Raw genomic sequence first — 20465 nt, 5'->3', positions numbered from 1 at the left:
ACCATGCTAATTAATTGTGATGATTCATTTTATATATTTTATATGATATAGCACCTAAAAGGTCTGTGTGCTGGACATGAATGCCATACATAAATATGATTTCCAGCTGAGTGTAATTGTAATTAATGGAACCACAGTGATGGATTTGTGTAGTGTTTACAAGATGATGACATAACTGCATTGCAACTTGCACTGCAAACATAGTTCACTTGTTTAAGACTTAAAAAGCAGGTATTCATATAAGACACCCCGCTGTGAGATGTTACATGATGTTGGTGGTGTACAACCTCTTGTGCGAATACAATTTTTATTAAAAAATGCATTTTTAAAAATATCTATACACACCAATTACATATAGTACCGATGCGAGCACCGATTAATACCGGTATCTATAAGGAATATCAATATATGTATTGGTATTAATAAAATCCCAATTATATACATCCCTACTAATAGTTCAGCCTCATAACTACTTCCGTTTGCATCTACAGCGCTAAGCCTTCTGGGTAATGTAGTATATAAACTCTCCCACCTCCCACCTCCTTATATCCTTATTTATTCAAATTTAATTCATTTAACATTTATATATCTGGGTAAAATAATTAGGAACATATTTTAATTCACAATACTGACTTAGTTGTGTGAGCTGACTTTGTGTTGAAACATAAGTTCATGTTTAAGATGAACACACACTTTTCAAGTGTTACACATACACAGAGAATGTCTGCAACTTGTGTAGAATAGACAATATGGAAGTCTTTGGTGGTATTGATTTTTGTATAATTATAACCCACAAAACAGTACAGTAATTGCACAATGAGCTGATATAATGGGATTTTATTGCCATATAGTGTCTACTTGGGTAAAACTAGTGATACATTAATACAGTATGTTTTCCAAACTATGCAGACATTTGTGTGTAATTAAAGCATATATACGCCTACCTCCATACTTCAGAATTCTTATTTTATAAAAAATTATTACATTTGCGCCTAAAAGGTAGATATAAAGCCCAATGTGTTCATCATTGGGATACTAGTTGTGTTTTCACAAAAATACATTAAATACATTTATAAAGACACTTACTATTCATTTTGTTTTTGATAGTATTCAATTAACCAATTAATCGAAGAAAAAAAAATCAACAGTAGTTGTAGTCCTAGAACAATATCCACATTTAAACATACGTCTCTATCAATAGCCGCATTTATGAGTAATTGTGTAATTCAGAAATTTTTTTTTACTGTGCAACCCAATGCAGAAGTCTACCCCAAGGATGTGTATTAATCTTAACGGGGACAAAATAACTGGAGAAAACACTTAATCCCTGTTCCCACCAAGTGGCATGGTACAGTTTGGTGCACTTCAGTACGTTGCACAGTATACTGCATTTCAGTTGTACAAATTCTAAAATATCAGACTCGAACCATGGCACTTTTTGGTACCCAGTTCAAAGACTAACATAGAATTATGCCGTTTAAAGCCAATTTCACTATTGTTTTTATTTTACTTGTATTACACGCTGTCTCTCCGGTTCTTTAAGTATCTGACATTGAGTCGTGGTCAAAAGTTTACATACACTTGTAAAGAACATAATGTCATGGCTGTCTTGAGTTTATTAGTATTTTAGTATTGTAACAGCTCAAATTTTGTTTCATCTTACCACAGAACTTTCCTCCAGAAGGTTTTATCTTTGTCCATGGGATGTCAGATTAAACAAAAATTTAACTGTTTGGCCACAATACCCAGCAATATTTATGGTGGAGAAAAGGTGATCCTGTAATCCCAGGAACACCAAACCAACCATCAAGCATGGTGGTGGTATTATTATGCTCTGGGCCTGTTTTGCTGCCAATGGAACTGGTACTTTACAGAGAGTAAATGGGACAATGAAAAAGGAGGATTACCTCCAAATTCTTCAAGACAACCTAAAATCATCAGCCCGGAGGTTGGGTCTTGGGCGCAGTTGGGTGTTCCAACAGGACAATGACCCCAAACACACGTCAAAAGTGGTAAAGGAATGGCTAAATCAGGCTAGATTTAAGGTTTCAAAATGGCCTTCCCAAAGTCCTGACTTAAATGTGTGGACAATGCTGAAGAAACAAGTCCATGCCAGAAAACCAACACATTTAGCTGAACTGCACCAATTTTGTCAAGAGGAGTGGTCAAAAATTCAACCAGAAGCTTGTGGATGGCTACCAAAAGTGCCTTGTTGCAGTGAAACTGACCAAGGGACATGTAAGCAAACATTAACATTGCTGTATGTATACTTTTGACCCAGCAGATTTGGTCACATTTTCAGTAGACCCATAATAAATTCATAAAAGAACCAAACTTCATGAATGTTTTTTGTGACCAACAAGTATGTGCTCCAATCACTCTATCACAAACAAATAAGAGTTGTAGAAATGATTGGAAACTCAAGACAGCCATGACATTATGTTCTTTACAATTGTATGTAAACTTTTGACCACGACCGTAAACATCGTCTTTCGTACATGAATGTGGTGGGGTAACGCGAGACTGATCAGGGTTATCGTATAACGGCAACCCAGGGTTAACAGTATACCACTTGGTTGAAACATGTGTCTTTTCAGTACATTTACATGACAGAGCTGGTATAAACAGGAATGTTTTCCGGTGTCAAAACAATGTAATATATATGCCATGCCAGTAGTTGTCGACACAAACATTCAGCTGTTTATCCTTTCTGTTACCAACTTTGGAATAACCTTTGTCAGTACTTTTGTGGGTATACAAATTTCCTTTGTATTTTTTTCTATCTGTCAAAACTAATGCCATGCAAGTGATCCCTAACTGTGGGAGAGAACAGTGGGAGGTGTACGGGGCATAAAGGGCTGGGAGTCCTTGGATCGGCAAAGTCAGCACAGTGGTGGGTGAGGATGGGGATGGGGATGGGTTTCACAAGTAAATGCTAGTGACAGGAGAGAGATCAGAGTGCCCAGTCTTATTTCAAGCTCATTGCATTGGTGCACGCTTTAAGGCTGTTCCATTCCAAAATTAAAAAATTGACACAAAAGTCAACAGAAAATAAAATTAAAGGCCTACTGAAACCCACTACTACCGACCACGCAGTCTGATAGTTTATATATCAATGATGAAATCTTAACATTGCAACACATGCCAATACGGCCGGGTTAGATTAGTAAAGTGCAATTTTAAATTTCCCCCGGAATATTCTGCAGAAAACGTCTCGGTATGATGACGTTTGCGCGTGACGTCACGGATTGTGCGGACATATTGGGACAGCATTGTGGCCAGCTATTAAGTCGTCTGTTTTCATTGCAAAATTCCACAGTATTCTGGACATCTGTGTTGGTGAATCTTTTGCAAATTGTTTAATGAACAATGAAGACAGCAAAGAAGAAAGCTGTAGGTGGGATCGGTGTATTAGCGGCTGGCTACAGCAACACAACAAGGAGGACTTTGAGTTGGATACGCGCTACCGTGAGTACGCAGCTTTGGCTTCCAAACATTTGATCACTTGCCCGTACGTGCGTGTTGCTATGTGCATGTCACGTATGTAACTTTGGGGAAATATATGTGCTGTATGAACTTTACGGAGGTGAACGGTACTTTGGGCTGTGGGATTGAGTGTGTTGTGCGGGTGTTTGAGTTGTATTGGTGGGTTATATGGACGGGAGGGGGGAGGTGTTTGTTATGCGGATTAATTTGTGGCATATTAGATATAAGCCTGGTTGTGTTGTGGCTAATAGAGTATATATATGTCTTGTGTTTATTTATTGTTTTAGTCATTCCCAGCTGAATATCAGGTCCCACCCGCCTCTCACAGCATCTTCCCTATCTGAATCGCTTCCACTGCCCTCTAATCCTTCACTCTCACTTTCCTCATCCACAAATCTTTCATCCTCGCTCAAATTAATGGGGTAATCGTCGCTTTCTCGGTCCAAATCGCGCTCGCTGCTGGTGGCCATGATTGTAAACAATGTGCAGATGTGAGGCGCTCCACAACCGGTGACGTCACGCTACTTCCGGTACAGGCAAGGCTTTTTTATCGGCGACCAAAAGTTGCGAACTTTATCGTCGATGTTGTCTACTAAATCCTTTCAGCAAAAATATGGCAATATCGCGAAATGATCAAGTATGACACATAGAATGGACCTGCTATCCCCGTTTAAATAAGAAAATATCATTTCAGTAGGCCTTTAAATGAGCTTTAGCTGTCCAAAATAAAATAAAATAAAATAAAATAAAATAAGCAACGCTGCTTCCCTGTATAAAGCAATTACAGCAGAAATGCACTACTTGTTCATCTCCTTTTCAAAAAGCTGCTGCAGCTTATCTTTTCTCTTCCTGAGCTCATCATCATTAACAACAATAGGACCGCTCAGGAGAGTGGGCGCCGTCATTATAGCCGCACGCAATTAGAGTGCAAGTGGGAAAGCGATGGTTTGTTTGTTCTGTGCTGAAACGCAGCCCCTCACCTCGAATCCGTCGAGCGTTTTACCTCCCGACTGTATTTTTCATCTAGACCGGTAAAGGGATTGCCTCTCTTCTAGAATGAATCCCTTTCACGTTCCAACCATTTTTTCCCCTGGAAAGGATTGTATAGTCATTCATTATTTGAGTTACCTGAGTCTTGCATCTTAAAGCGCTGACTGTGCATTTCAGCACAGAACAAATGGAGGCGCAATAGAAGCAAAATAACAATAACAAAGAAGAATATTACAACTGCTCATCCTTCCATCAGTACTTAGTCGTATTAGTCGTTACAAAAGTACGCTATCATCATCCCAAGTGTCAGTGAACATTTACTTGATGAGGACAGACAGGTCTACTTACGTATGTAACGGATGGAGTCAACCATTCTAACTGATACCATTATTGTGATGTCACTGCTACGACAGGCCACTGAAGTATGGAAAATCAAAATGCTTTGACACCCACACGGATACAGTTGAAACACTCCGCCCCCCAGCCCCCGTCTCACGGGTCGACTGTTTCAGCGTGTAGTGAGTGGATGGAAAGCAACGCAAAAAAGATGTGGTTCTACCCGCCCAGGACAGAATGTATCACTCATTGGCAATCAACACCATGACCTTGAGTGGCAGAATACGTGAAACATTTCAAACTATTGGGAAAGTGTACCATAATAGTAGTGACCACAATCGTTCGGTTTTCCACTGAGGAGTCGTTGGTGACCTGCGGGTCCATAATATTTACAAATCGTGTGAACTCGTTCCAGTACCCGATCTGTAAAGAGAGAAGAGAGGTTAAAAAACTGCGCATTATCCCAAACTAAAACAGTTGGTCAGTTGGTTATTTATGCGTCATATAACGTACACTTATTCAGCCTGTTGTTCACTATTCTTTATTTATTTTAAATTGCCTTTCAAATGTCTATTCTTGGTGTTGGTTTTTATCAAATACATTTCCCCAAAAAATGCGACTTATACTCCAGTGCGACTTATATATGTTTTTTCTCTTCTTTATTATGCATTTTCGGCCAGTGCGGCTTACACTCCGGAGCGACTTATACTCCGAAAAATACGGTAAGTAACGCTGTATTTACAAATACATGGCGCAATTTCTACAATCACAATTGTTTTTCTCCAAAAGAGAATTTTTTGATGATTCTTGAACACTGAACGTAACACTAGTGGTACATGAACCACAGTGAACAAAATTGCAGTGGTAGACCAAAACTACAGTAAACAATGATTATGATGATGCTCTCATTACAGCCAACTATTGTAGCTTCACTAGATAGTGGATTTGTTTTAAAAGTTAACAAAATACCCAACTTTTCTCAAGCTTATTTGACATGTTTTAGGCCTAAATTAAGTATTAAAGGAAGTCATGTGTATGTATTATATGCATTACAGTGCAGTACTTGTTTTGGCAACACTTTAGTATGGGGAACAAATATTCACCATTAATTAGTTGCTTATTAACATGCAAATTAGTAACATATTGGCTCTTAATTAGTCATTATTAGTACGTATTAATGCCTTATTCTGCATGGCCTTATTATACAACCAGTAAGCCATTAACTAAGAGTGTTCCCTCAATACCCTCAGAAATATTGCTTATTAGTAACCCTAACCCTAACCCTTATATGTTCCCCTAGTGTCCAAATAACTCTAAATTAAGTCTTTGTTACTTTAATAAGCAACTAATTAATGGTGAATATGTTCCCCATACTAAAGTGTTACCCTTGTTTCACGTTTTATTATTATATTGTGGTGATCGATAAAGATAGCAGAACTTCCGTTTCCGGGTTAAGGGTGAAAACTAATAAACAACAGCACAAGCGGCTAATTTTGTAAGTAAGTGAGTAAGTAAATTGTATTTATAAAGCGCTTTTCACAGATATAATCACAAAGCGCAGTACAAAACATAGGTGAAGTAAAACAACTATTCAATTTAAAACAACAGAGACAGCATCATAAAAGGGTACAAAGTAGATTAAAAATGATAGTTAAAAGATGCATTAACTGAAAGCTTTACTAAAAATATACTTTTTCAAATGTTTCCTAAAAGTTTCAACACAGTCAAGATCACGGAGGGACTGGTGCAAATTGTTCCAGAGTCTATAGCCTGGAATGCCTAACCTGACTCTCGCCAGATCCTTGTAGTTCGCTGAACTCCACACAAGGATCTGGGCTCGAGGGCAAAGCAAACTCCTTCAAGATAGCAAAAAATAATGGACCAATCAGGATCGCCGGGCGGGATTTCATAGCGACTGTTTGATTCAAACAACAATGGCGGAATCGTGTGCTGACATTGATTCTGCTATTGCAACTGTTTTGCGACATCGATCGTCTACTCACATTGCTGCGTTGTTTCAGTAAAAGTTCTCTAACTTTTCGTCTCTGTCGTTATCCAATATGTCGGCTGTTCTGTTTTGGATTTCCCAGCGTCGCTCTCATCAGCGTCACGGGTTGATTTCGATGTGAGTGGTTGAAGTAGCACGTCATTCAAGATGACGGACAAGTGGTTTATCCAATCACATACAATTATTTTCTTTACAAGGCCCCGCCTTCTGAAATACATCTCCTATTGAGAAGTCCTAGATCCTTGTGTGGAGCTCAGCGAACTACAAGCATCTGGCGAGAGTCAGGTTATGGAATGCCAGGTCTCCGCAGGTTTTAAAACAAGTTTTTGGGATCTTGAGAAGACCCTGGCCCGAAGACCGGAGGCTGCGCCCTGAAGAGTAGGGGCATGGCAAGTCAGTGATGTACTGAGGGGCCCCACCATGCAACGCACGGAATGTCAGTACTTCAACTTTTGGCGCTACTATATCTTCACTGACAGTCTCAGGTTGACAAACATATTTTTGATGGACTTCCTCTTTAACTACTGCCTCATCAATAACACATCCCCACATTGGTGAGACTTTGATGCGAGCGATTTCAAAAGACAACAGCGGGACGCCACATCGAAAATTTAGCTAGCTGAGACCGCTATCAGCTGTTCAGCCAAAGTTGGAGATTAGATCTCTTGATTCCAGATGCACTTCATCTTCGACATCAATAACACGATTTTGCCGTGAGCAATATGGAATGACAACGCAGGACACAAATTGCTAACAAAACGGAACGCTAGCAAGTAACAACAAAGCTAATTATCTTAACTGCGACTGTTGACCAAGTTTTTGCAAAACAACTTACTCCCATAGTTTGAGCACATAGAAGCCCAGTTCTAACTTTGAGGTATTACCCAGGATATGACAAATTATTCCCACATCGTCGCCATGTTTTCTCCATCGGGCAACAGCCATCGCTGTCACGTTGGGGTCACATCTTTATGCGGGGTCTTTCCTCCCAGATGCAGAACGGACAACTCCGGAAGAAAGCGTGAAGGTAGGAGATGACTTATTTCTCATCAATCATACACCGTAGATACAAGCAGACAAAAACAAGAATAAACAGAAAAGCGGGCCGATAGCATGGGAAGCTATGGCGAAGCTTAGCGCAGGAACAAGAATCAAGAATCACAGGAATAACCAACGTAACTTGTTGCGTGGAGAAAACAAAGAAACCAGGACGATTGACCGGCAAAGGCAGGCTTAAATAATGTCTCTTGATTAGAAACAGGTGAGCGTCCCGAAAACCAGAGGCAGGTGAAAATCATAAGTAGCCATGGTAACAAACTCAGAGGTTCACAAACAGGAACTAAAGGAGTCCAAAACCAACAGAAAACACAAAACATGATCCGGACCACGGATCAGGACAATTGCAATGATGCTTGGAGGATCCTCCGGGCAGTAGAAGACACTCAAGGCTACTATATTGGGTGAAACGAGTGTTAAAGTGACTTTATGGCTAATATTTCGTGTTTAGAGGGCTATAATAATGTTACAAATATCATATTTACAAGTATTTTCAAGCTCCAATTTTGAGAATATTTGATTTATTAATAAAAATCCTACTTTGCGGAAATGTGTTTATCGCGGTCATGTCCGGTGACAATTAAAAGCGATCAACGAGGGACGACTTTCTGGTACATTAAAACTGCATAGACCATTAACTGAGGAAACAATGTATTATGATGTGTTCATTGGAGTAATGCCAAAGTTACCTACAGTACATTTAAGTTACCATATTTTTTGGACTATAAGGCGTACTTAAAATCCTATCATTTTCTCAAAAATCGATTCATAACCCAGTGGTGACTGATCACCTTGTGTAGTGTTCGGGTCTGTGGGACCCGTTTTCATTTTTTATTAAAATAAAAATGATACAATTAATACATTTTTCAAACTGAGACTCACTGACTTTGGCTCATTTTCTGTGAAGAACATATATCAGAATACATATTTAATGACCACACACCATACACCCCCCCTACACATTTCTATTACATATAAGATGTCCGGGTTGACTGGACACGGGGCTAATAGAAGTGTGGAAATTGATGTTCTGTGTACCACACGCACGCACACACACACACACACACACACACACACACACACACACACACACACACACACACACACACACACACACACACACACACACACACACACACACACACACACACACACACACACACACACACACAGCAGGCCTAGACAGGAGGAGGACAGAGTGTAGGTACACAGAACATCAGAGGGTCAAATGTGCGAGAAAATGAGAGCAGACAGTGTTGACACAAAATGTTGCAACCTTGTGTGGGAACCGCAGGTGCAGAAACACAAAAGAAGAATCCCTGTGGGATGCAGAAACTGGCAGAGAAATTTTCCATGCAACGTTCATATTGTTGTTACTCAGCCAGTGTTTGTGGGTCCGATGGACCCGTTGCATTTTGTGGCTTTTAATGCCTCACAATCAAACACTTTTACGTTAAAATACTGAACAGATGTTTATTGGAATAAGATAAACATCTGTAAAAAATCTGTTTATTTGAATAAGGTAAACATCTGTTCAGTATCTTAACATAAAAGTGTTTGATTGTGAGGCATTATAAGCCACAAAATGCAACGGGTCCATCAGACCCACAAACGCTGGCTGAGTAACAACAATATGAACACCACACAAGGGTCAATCCTGGTTGTGCTGAACTCGAACCGATATTATGTGGTACATGGTGTAATAAAGTATGACCAGTAGATGGCAGTCAGACTTAAGAGATACACGTGGACTGCAAGACCAAAACTTTGATGTTTCATTGAGAATATAAAACATTACATACAACGCTAAAAAAAATCTGTCTATGTTTTAGTGCAACTTTGGTAAACTACGAAGCCGCACCTCTTCATGGATTGTCGGAGCATTACGGCTCGCTTAGTCAGACGTACTGTGCTTCAATATACATGTATTATTATGGTGTGTATAAGGACCCCCAAAATGCCACCTATTAGGAGACATATTATCTGGCGTTTTGTTTCAACCTATTATGCAAAACCAACTTATCTTAACTATTGGTACCTGAGGTTGTGTATTTAGAACCTGGATAAGTCCCGAACATTTGCACGCGTTCGTCGTAGTAGACCGTGCCATAGCCAATAAGCTGCTTCTTTTTTCTATCCTCTTGTTGTGGGTCATTAATCCTCCGCTGTTGCTATTTCTAATAAGAAGTGGCGTAAAGTTCTAACTAGGGATGTCCGATAATGGCTTTTTTGCCGAGATCCGATATTCCGATATTGTCCAACATTTAATTACCGATACCGATATCAACCGATACCGATATATAGAGTCGTGGAATTAACACATTATTATGCCTAATTTGGACAACCAGGTATGGTGAAGATAAGGTCCTTTTTTAAAAAAAGTATAAAATAAAATAAGATAAATAAATTAAAAACATTTTCTTGAATAAAAAAGAAAGTAAAACAATATAAAAACAGTTACATAGAATCAGAATCAGAATCAGAATAGTTGTATTGCCATTTTTTGAGCATGGGTTCACAAATACCGTTTGAAACTAGTAATTAATGAAAATTAGTCAAATTAACTGTTAAAGGTTAGTACTATTAGTGGACCAGCAGCACGCACAATCATGTGTGCTTACGGACTGTATCCCTTGCAGACTGTATTGATATATATTGATATATAATGTAGGAACCAGAATATTAATAACAGAAAGAAACAACCCTTTTGTGTGAATGAGTGTGAATGAGTGTAAATGGGGGAGGGAGGTTTTTTGGGTTGGTGCACTAATTGTAAGTGTATCTTGTGTTTTTTATGTTGATTTAATAAAAAAACATAATAAAAAAAAACGATACCGATAATTTCCGAAATTACATTTTAAAGCATTTATCGGCCGATATTATCGGACATCTCTAGTTCTAACTTATATCTGTCAGTAGACTCCATAAGGAGGCGTTAACAACTACAACAAAGAAGCCGGGGAGAAGACGCAGTCAAAATTATAATATGACCCTTTTAATGCGCTACAACCCAGTGCGCCTTGTGTATGAAAATAGACCCGCTCATTGGCAGTGCGCCTTATAGTCCGAAAATTCCAGTAATGGGGATGAGTGTCAGTCAAGGATTTTAATATCCTTTGCGGCGGACAGTTGTTGTTATTGTTGTAATGACAAGTAATAATAATAGACCAAGGACAAGCTGCATGGATGTATCAAGTTTTTGCTTACATTAATTGTTTAAGAGATTATATATATTTATATACCGTATTTTTCGGAGTATAAGTGGCACCTGCCGAAAATGCATAATAAAGAAGGAAAAAAACATATATAAGTCGCACTTTTTGGGGAAATGTATTTAATAAAACCCAACACCAAGAATAGACATCTGAAAGGCAATTTGAAATAAATAAAGAATAGTGAACAACAGGCTGAATAAGTGTACGTTATATGACGCATAAATAACCAACTGAGAACGTGCCTGGCATGTTAACGTAACATATTATGGTAAGAGTCATTCAAATAACTATAACATATAGAACATGCTATACGTTTACCAAACAATCTGTCACTCCTAATCGCTAAATCCCATGAAATCTTATACGTCTAGTCTCTTACGTGAATGATCTAAATAATATTATTTGATATTTTACGGTAATGTGTTAATAATTTCACACATAAGTCACTCCTGAGTATAAGTCGCACCCCCGGCCAAACTATGAAAAAAACTGCGACTTAGAGTCCGAAAAATACGGTAATCACAACTTATAATCAATGAGTGTTCATAACTTTAATATGGCCGTTGGAGGACCTCATAAAAATGGAAAAAAGGAGCCCCACACCTGGTTAAGGGCATAATGAGCGTAATGCAGAGCTGTTTGAAACAATACTTCATTTCCCAGAAGGCTGCGACAGTCAACATAATAGGAACAAATGAGCATAATTAGTAACATGTGAGTGCATTGTGCAGCTATACATACTGTATGGTAATCAATATTCATAGACAGCTACCGAGACATACACTATTTATTTAAGAAAAAAACAATTGTTTTCAACCTGTGCTGCATCGGAATTGGTCCTCTGCAGTAGATGAGAATATAACAGACAACTTCAGTCCCTCCCATCTCCAGCCTCACAGGTTTTATGGTAAATTATTGATATTCCGGCCTGTGAACTGCATACATGCTTAATAATTTAGCATATCATTCCACCGGCTCCACGGTTTCGTCTGTGCGGCCCCCGCCATGCCAGTTACTCTGCATTCTGCCGTACAGATGCTTAACTCAAACCAATGTCAAGTGTTTGTTTGCCCATCTGAAATAATGGCTGCCTTGGCACACGATGAGACGCCTTGCATATGTTGCTGCCAATATTCTAACTGTTGCTGGCTCGGGCTTTCTTATTCACATCTGGCCCGCACCCCACCACCTCCTCCTTAGATCTTTAAATATTTGGGACACACAGGTGTTATAAGAGGGAGGGAGGGTTTACACAAGTGAAGGCGCTACAATGGAGCAGAGTTTTTAGAATATTGTTGTTGATTTTAGACTGTTTGAAAATACTTTCCTGTCTGCATGTTGGTGCGGTGAGATTTGTGTGCTATAGAGCAGGGGTGTCAAACTAATTTTAGTTCGGGGGCCCACATGGAGAAAAAATCTACTCCCAAGTGGGCCAGATTGGTAAAATCACGGCACGATAACTTAAAAATAAAGACAACTTCAAATTGTTTTCTTTGTTTAAAAAAAATAATGTTGTTTTTTTACACTTGCATGTTGCGGTTAATAGTAGAGATGTCCGATAATATCGGACTGCCGATATTATCGGCCAATAAATGCTTTAAAATGTGATATCGGAAATTATCGGTATCGGTTTCAAAAAGTAAAACGAATGATTTTTTAAAACGCTGCTGTACGGACAGAGCGTCAATAAACCTTAGAGGCACTGCCTTTGCGTGCCAGCCCAATCACATAATATCTACGGCTTATCACACACACAAGTGAATGCAATGCATACTTGGTCAACAGCCATACAGGTCACACTGAGGGTGGTCGTATAAACAACTTTAACACTGTTACACATATGAGCCACACTGTGAACCCACACCAAACAAGAATGACAAACACATTTCAGGAGAACATCCGCACCGTAACACAACATAAACACACCAGAACAAATACCCAGAACCCCTTGCAGCACTAACTCTTCCGGGACGCTACAATATACACCCCCCGCTATCCCCTAGCCCCCCCCCCCCCCACCTCAACCCCACCCACCTCAACCTCCTCATGCTCTCTCAGGGAGAGCATGTCCCAAATTCCAAGCTGCTGTTTTGAGGCATGTTAAAAAAAAAAAGTGACTTCAATAATAAATATGGCAGTGCCATGTTGGCATTTTTTTCCATAACTTGAGTTGATTTATCCATCCAGCGGGGCATCACAACAAAATTAGGCATAATAATGTGTTGATTCCACGACTGTATATATCGGTATCGGTTGATATCGGAATCAGTAATTAAGAGTTGGACAATATCGGAATATCGGATATCGGCAAAAAAGCCATTATCGGACATCTCTAGTTAATAGTATTCTATCTTTGTCGTTATTTGTACTTTCTGTATAAACTATGTGATAATGTTCACTCATTGGTTTTTAATTCAAAATAAAATATCCAAATCCGTTGCTATTCTTTATAAAGTAAGACACATGCTGAAAAGGAAATGTCTGCATATGTTATATTATTATTTAATTTTTCCATATCTAACATATTGTGTTGAAGTTTGGGGAAATTATTATAAAACAAACATAGACCCAATAATTAAACTTCAAAAAAGGTTAATTACAATAATACACAAAGCGTGTTACTATGAACCTACCAAAGCATTATTCATAAGTTCTAATGTATAATATTCACTTAGTATTAATTTCTTTAAAACATTTATTCAGTATTTTTTAACTTTAGAAAGTTATATGGTTGAAACCGATCATGATGCCAAAAAACATAAAAAAAAAGATGGGAAGTCCTCAAATGCTTATTTTGAAAATGTAATTTTTGTTTATATATTATATACAATCTGTTGTTGTGTTCCCTAATTTTGAATGTACATAAATGAAGGTGTGTGTTGCTGAGCCCGACCTGGACATAGTCTGGACTGTATATAAATGTTTATTTTGAAAATGTAATTTTTGTTTATATATTATATGCAATCTGTTGTTGAGTTCCCTAATTTTGAGTGTACATAGATGAAGGTGTGTGTTGCTGAGCCCGACATTGACATAATCTGGACTGGACCTGGTTTTAAGAACCCTTTAAACAATCTAATTTCATTGACAACCAGGTCTGGTGAAGATAAGGTCCTTTTTAAAAAATTTAAATAAAATAAAATAAGATAAATAAATTAAAAACATTTTCTTGAATAAAAAAAAAGTAAAACAATATAAAAACAGTTACATAGAAACTAGTAATTAATGAAAATGAGTAAAATTAACTGTTAAAGGTTAGTACTATTAGTGGACCAGCAGCACGCACAATCATGTGTGCTTACGGACTGTATCCCTTGCAGACTGTATTGATATATATTGTAGGAACCAGAATGTTAATAACGGAAAGAAACAACCCTTTTGTGTGAATGAGTGTAAATAGGGTAGGGAGGTTTTTTTGGGTTGGTGCACTAATTGTAAGCGTATCTTGTGTTTTTTATGTTGATTTAATAATTTTTTTTTTAAAAAGTTATAATGTGTTAAAATGTTCAGATATTGTGTTTTTAAAAACAATGGAAGTTGTGTTTCGAGTAAAGAACAATAGCCTTCCAGCTTGTATTATTTGGTTATTTAAATTAAGAGGAGAATACTATAATTCACGGGGGATATTGATTTTTGAAATATGTAAAGTAAGAACGAATACAAAATACAAATGTATTTCAGTTTTAGGTGTTAAATGGTGAATGGCCGGGTAAAACCTGTCCGCACGTTTTACACCCATGCTCTAGAGCAGTGGTTCTTAACCTGGGTTCGATCGAACCCTAGGGGTTCGGTGAGTTGGCCTCAGGGGTTCGGCGGAGGTCAAAACACACCCGATTCATCGTGTAAATAAAAACTTCTCCCTATCGGCGTATTACGGATACGGCAACAGCAGAAGTCAGACTGATTTGCAGGTGTGTCATTTGTTGTGAGTTTATGCACTGTGTTGGTTTTGTTGTTTGAACAAGGTGATGTTCATGCACGGTTCATTTTGTGCACCAGTAATAAAACATGGTAACACTTTAGTATGGGGAACATATTCACCATTAATTAGTTGCTTATTAACATGCAAATTAGTAACATATTGACTCTTAACTATCGTATTTTTCGGAGTATAAGTCGCACCGGAGTATAAGTTGCACAGGCCGAAAATGCATAATAAAGAAGGGAAAACACATATATAAGTCGCACTGGAGCCCGGCTAAACTATGAAAAAAACTGCGACATATAGTCCGAAAAATACGGTAGTCATTATTAAGTACCGTATTTTTCGGAGTATAAGTCGTTCCAGAGTATAAATTGCACAGGCCGAAAATGCATAATAAAGAAGGAAAAAAACATATATAAGTCGCACTGGAGTATAAGTCGCATTTTTTGGGGAAATTTATTTGATAAAACGCAACACCAAGAATAGACATTTGACAGGCAATTTAAAATAAATAAAGAATAGTGAACAACAGGCTGAATAAGTGTACGTTATATGAGGCATAAATAACCAACTGAGAACGTGCCTGGTATGTTAACGTAACATATTATGGTAAGAGTCATTCAAATAACTATAACATATAGAACATGCTATACGTTTACCAAACAATCTGTCACTCCTAATCGCTAAATCCCATGAAATCTTATACGTCTAGTCTCTTACGTGAATGAGCTAAATAATATTATTTGATATTTTACGGTAATGTGTTCATAATTTCACACATAAGTCGCACCTTAGTATAAGTCGCACCCCCGGCCAAACTATGAAAAAAACTGCGACTTATAGTCCGAAAAATACGGTAGTCATTATTAAGTACTATATTTTTCAGAGTATAAGTCGCTCCAGAGTATAAGTTGCACAGGCCGAAAATGCATAATAAAGAAGGAAAAAATCATATATAAGTCGCACTGGAGTATAAGTCGCATTTTTTGGGGAAATTTATTTGATAAAAGCCAACACCAAGAATAGACATTTGAAAGGCAATTTAAAATAAATAAAGAATAGTGAACAACAGGCTGAATAAGTGTACGTTATATGAGGCATAAATAACCAACTGAGAAAGTGCCTGGTATGTAAACGTAACATATTATGGTAAGAGTCATTCAAATAACTATAACATATAGAACATGCTATACGTTTACCAAACAATCTGTCACTCCTAATCGCTAAATCCCATGAAATCTTATACGTCTAGTCTCTTACGTGAATGAGCTAAATAATATTATTTGATATTTTACGGTAATGTGTTAATAAATTCACACATAAGTCGCACCTGAGTATAAGTCGCACCCCCGGCCAAACTATGAAAAAAACTGCGACTTATAGTCCGAAAAATACGGTACTTATTAATGCCTTATTTGGCATGGCCTTATTATAACCTTAACCCTCTAACCCTAACCCTAACCAAATAAATCTAAATTAAGTCTTTGTTACTTAGAATATGTCCCCCATACTAAAGTGTTACCAAAAACATTATAACTTTGTCTTAAATTTGAGAAAAACAACATTTTATTGTTCACTAAAGAAGGGTTCGGTGAATGCGCATATGAAACTGGTGGGGTTCGGTACCTCCAACAAGGTTAAGAACCACTGCTCTAGAAGCAAAGTCCTGATTTCACCCGGAGTGGCAGGGAGGGACATCGGCCCCATACGTCACTGCTGACACTCACAGCTCGCAAGCCTCATCCTCTAACCACCACTGGGGTGACTCGGGCCTGACAAACTGCTGCTGAGTTTGTCTCATATCCCCACGTCGCCTCACACTCGCCCCCGTGACCTCCTTTTCCACTCGCCCTCGCCCTACCCCAACTCTTGGCTCCCTTTTTTTTTTGGCTGGGAGGGCCAGCGTGATGCTAATTGAAGTGTGAGCCTCATCGGCCTGGGAGGCAGACGGCGATATCACGTGTCGTATCAGACCGGATCGCGCTCGTATCTGGCTAACGAGAAAATCACAGCTGTCTCTGGGAAAACGGAGTGAGGTTACGAAATAAAGCCAGAGGTCATTACGTATTATGATGTGACTGCACCACCGGGAATTACCGTTTTGAGGAGGAGCCGGAGAAATTCTTGGCTCTTCTTTACAATTGGTTATTTGAATGGTAATTACTGCCAGAAGGGGGCCAGAAATCATACCTGCACGATCCCATGACATGGGGAAAGTCTTACATCTTTCATGATGGGACACTTTCAGCAGTCCCATCACAGGCTTGTGTGTGATTTGTGTGCCTCTTATAATACTGAGCTGCTACCTAATAGAGGTAGCCTCCTGCTCCCCCCGTGACCCGACTAGCCCTCAGCCATTCAATAAATGGAGGTGGAGGATTATTTGAAAATGTCACAGTCGTCCAGGAGAATTCATGGGAACACTTTAGCATGCTCAAACATGTGGTCAACACTTGCCGAGGATCATCGAAAAGTTGCACGTTGTGCCAATTCTCACAGTGACCGAGCTTTGATGTCTGCACTGAGTGCTTAAATTAATAGATTGTTTGATTAAAGCAGGTGCTTGCCTCGAGGGCAGGGGTGTCAAACTCATTTTAGATCGGGGGCCACGTGAAGAAAAAATCTACTCCCGAGTGGGCCGGACTGGTGAAATCACGGCACGATAACTTAAAAATAAAGACAAATTCAGATTGTTTTCTTTGTTTAAAAATAGAACAAGCACATTCTGAAATTGCACAAATCTTAATGGTTTTTTTTTTAATGGTTTTTTTTATAATTACCTGTTGTGGTTATTAATATATATATATATATATATATATATATATATATATATATATATATATATATATATATATATATATATATATATATATATATATATATATATATATATATATATATATATATATTAGAGATGTCCGATAAATGCTTTAAAATTTAATATCGGAAATTATTGGTATCGTTTTTTTTAATTATCGGTATCGTTTTTTAAAATTTAATTTAATTTTTTTTTTTTATTAAATCAACATAAAAAAACACAAGATACACTTACAATTAGTGCACCAACCCAAAAAACCTCCCTCGCCCATTCACACTCATTCACACAAAAGGGTTGTTTCTTTCTGTTATTAATATTCTGGTTCCTACATTATATATCAATATATATCAATACAGTCTGCAAGGGATACAGTCCGTAAGCACACATGATTGTGCGTGCTGCTGGTCCACTAATAGTACTAACCTTAAACAGTTAAATTTACACATTTTCATTAATTGCTAGTTTCTATGTAACTGTTTCTATATTGTTTTGCTTTCTATTTTATTCAATAATTTTTTAAAATTTATTTACACTACCGTTCAAAAGTTTGGGGTCACCTAAACAATTTTGTGGAATAGCCTTCATTTCTAAGAACAAGAATAGACTGTCGAGTTTCAGATGAAAGTTATTTTTTTCTGGCCATTTAGAGCATTTAATTGACCCCACAAATGTGATGCTCCAGAAACTCAATCTGCTCAAAGGAAGGTCAGTTTTGTAGCTTCTGTAACGAGCTAAACTGTTTTCAGATGTGTGAACATGATTGCACAAGGGTTTTCTAATCATCAATTAGCCTTCTGAGCCAATGAGCAAACACATTGTACCATTAGAACACTGGAGTGATAGTTGCTGGAAATGGGCCTCTATACACCTATGTAGATATTGCACCAAAAAATAGTCATTTACCACATTAGCAATGTATAGAGTGTATTTCTTTAAAGTTAAGACTAGTTTAAAGTTATCTTCATTGAAAAGTACAGTGCTTTTCCTTCAAAAATAAGGACATTTCAATGTGACCCCAAACTTTTCAACGGAAGTGTGTATATATATATATATATATATATATATATATATATATATATATATATATATATATATATATATATATATATATATATATATATATATATATATATATATATATTAGCGATGTCCGATAAATGCTTTAAAATTTAATATCGGAAATTATCGGTATCAGTTTTTTTTATTATCGGTATCGTTTTTTTAAATTTTATTTAATTTTTTTTTTTTTATTAAATCAACATAAAAAACACAAGATACACATACAAATTAGTGCACCAACCCAAAAAACCTCCCTCCCCCATTTACACTCATTCACACAAAAGGGTTGTTTCTTTCTGTTATTAATATTCTGGTTCCTACATTATATATCAATATATATCAATACAGTCTGCAAGGAATACAGTCCGTAAGCACACATGATTGTGCGTGCTGCTGGTCCACTAATAGTACTAACCTTTAACAGTTAATTTTACTCATTTTCATTAATTACTAGTTTCTATGTAACTGTTTCTATATTGTTTTACTTTCTATTTTATTCAATAATTTTTTATTCATTTATTTATCTTATTTTATTTTATAATTTTTTAAAAAAAAGGACCTTATCTTCACTATACCTGGTTGTCCAAATTAGGCATAATAATGTGCTAATCCCACGACTGTATATATCGGTATCGGTTGATATCGGTATCGGTAATTAAAGAGTTGGACAATATCGGGAATTTCGGATATCGGCAAAAAGCCTTAATCGGACATCCCTAATATATATATATATATATATATATATATATATATATATATATATATATATATATATATATATATATATATATATATATATATATATATATATATATATACATACTGTATATATATATATATATATTTAATTATTTATTTTTTTAATATAGCGCTTTTCTCTAGTGACTCAAAGCACTTTACATAGTGAAACCCAATATCTAAGTTACATTTAAACCAGTGTGGGTGGCACTGGGAGCAGGTTGGTAAAGTGTCTTGCCCAAGGACACAACAGCAGTGACGAGGATGGCGGGAGCGGGAATCGAACCTGGAACCCTCAAGTTGCTGGCACGGCCACTCTACCAACCGACCTATGCCTGTTTGTCGTTATTTATATTTTTGAATAAATGATGTGATAATGTTTATTAGTCAACTCATTGGTGTTAATTTTCAATCTATCAAGATAAAAAAATTATATCAAAATCAAATTACAGGATGTTATTTATGTAGTTTGATCATTTTCCTCGACTGGTGTACTAACATCATGTGGTTTATTTTTGTACATATGTAGCATCATCTACAAATATACAAAGAATTGCTATTGTGACATCCAGTGGACACATTTGGAACAGCAGTTTATTTCATTCAAAAATTTCAAGTTAATTTTTATACTTGGCAAACTCATCCCGCGGGCCGGATAAAACCTGTTGGCGGCCCTGATCCGGACCTCGGGCCGTACATTTGACACCCCTGCTCTAGAGGCTGCAATCCCTCTCTCTTCCTGGTCCAGCTGTTCTTAACCTTTTTCATCTCAGGGTCCAATGTTTCCAATAAATAGGGGCCCAAGGTTCACTCAAATATTAACACTGAATTAGT

General features: G+C 37.4%; 2 protein-coding genes across 2 annotated transcripts in view; one reads left to right on the top strand and one right to left on the bottom strand.

Annotated features, from left to right (window-relative positions):
• The window catches only part of LOC133649042 (glutamate receptor 3-like), a 540266-nt gene that overhangs the window by 417415 nt on the left and 102386 nt on the right, over positions 1 to 20465 (top strand). The window lies entirely within an intron of this gene.
• Positions 1 to 20465, bottom strand: part of LOC133648076 (glutamate receptor 3-like) — a 106974-nt gene that overhangs the window by 70574 nt on the left and 15935 nt on the right. The window contains exon 6 of the mRNA XM_062043855.1: positions 5131 to 5235. Coding sequence (XP_061899839.1) covers positions 5131 to 5235 — 105 coding nt within the window. The remainder of the gene's footprint in view (positions 1 to 5130; positions 5236 to 20465) is intronic.

Source organism: Entelurus aequoreus, linkage group LG04 (assembly GCF_033978785.1).
Source record: "Entelurus aequoreus isolate RoL-2023_Sb linkage group LG04, RoL_Eaeq_v1.1, whole genome shotgun sequence".
Classification (NCBI taxonomy): domain Eukaryota; kingdom Metazoa; phylum Chordata; class Actinopteri; order Syngnathiformes; family Syngnathidae; genus Entelurus; species Entelurus aequoreus.
The sequence above is the reverse complement of the archived record's forward strand: the minus strand, read 5'-3'. Positions and strand labels throughout refer to the sequence as shown.